Source organism: Antrostomus carolinensis, unplaced genomic scaffold, assembly GCF_000700745.2.
Source record: "Antrostomus carolinensis isolate BGI_N321 unplaced genomic scaffold, ASM70074v2 scaffold34782, whole genome shotgun sequence".
NCBI lineage: Eukaryota > Metazoa > Chordata > Aves > Caprimulgiformes > Caprimulgidae > Antrostomus > Antrostomus carolinensis.
The window spans coordinates 4,926-5,534 of NW_010302242.1; the positions used below are offsets into that span (position 1 = coordinate 4,926).

Genomic DNA, 609 nt, shown 5'->3' on the forward strand with positions numbered 1-609 from the left:
ATGACACAAAGATGAATTTATTCTGATTTTCTGCAAAAGAGTCAGGAAACAGAACTCAGCTCCGTCTCCTAAACGATACTAATTTTGATCTGTGATCCTCTCCTTGGTTCAGTGCATTCTGTGCTTTGAGTCTGTAAAGGAGCACTGAGATTCACCTACCAGTGCTTTAATTTTCTTCATTTTAACAGGATTGTTCAAAACTTCTCTCTTCTTTTCCTCCTCCCTCTTTCTAAAGCAGGAAAAAAATAAATCAGTATTTTAAAATAACTGAAAAGATCATATTTTCATAAAAGATGACAGGCAAGTGCAAGTTCTCAAAGCATGTAAAGCAGAAAAACAGTCAAGTTTTGTAGATCACAAAATCTTAGGTTGGAAATCAAGTCAGCAAAATTATCCAAAATCAGCAAAGTGACTCAAATGTGTTATTTGACATTAGGTTGCTGTGTCTAGAACACACAAGCAGAATCTTAGGAGGCCAGGACTGCCACCTACAGCCTAGAGCTCACCAACAGGCAGGCAAAGCTTTGGGGAAGAGACACACCAGCAGCCTTTCCCAAGATAAAATCAGAGGGCTCTCAGTGAGGTGCTAATACTGACACTTTGCCTCAC

The 609-nt window shown here is 39.2% G+C and overlaps 1 protein-coding gene across 1 annotated transcript in view; it reads right to left on the reverse strand.

Moving 5' to 3' along the window:
* The window catches only part of CWC25 (CWC25 spliceosome associated protein), a gene marked incomplete at its 5' end in the record, with an annotated part of 4,990 nt that overhangs the window by 4,100 nt on the left and 281 nt on the right, over positions 1 to 609 (reverse strand). The window contains one exon of the mRNA XM_010163742.1: positions 160 to 250. Within this exon, the coding sequence (XP_010162044.1) occupies positions 160 to 250 (91 nt within the window). The remainder of the gene's footprint in view (positions 1 to 159; positions 251 to 609) is intronic.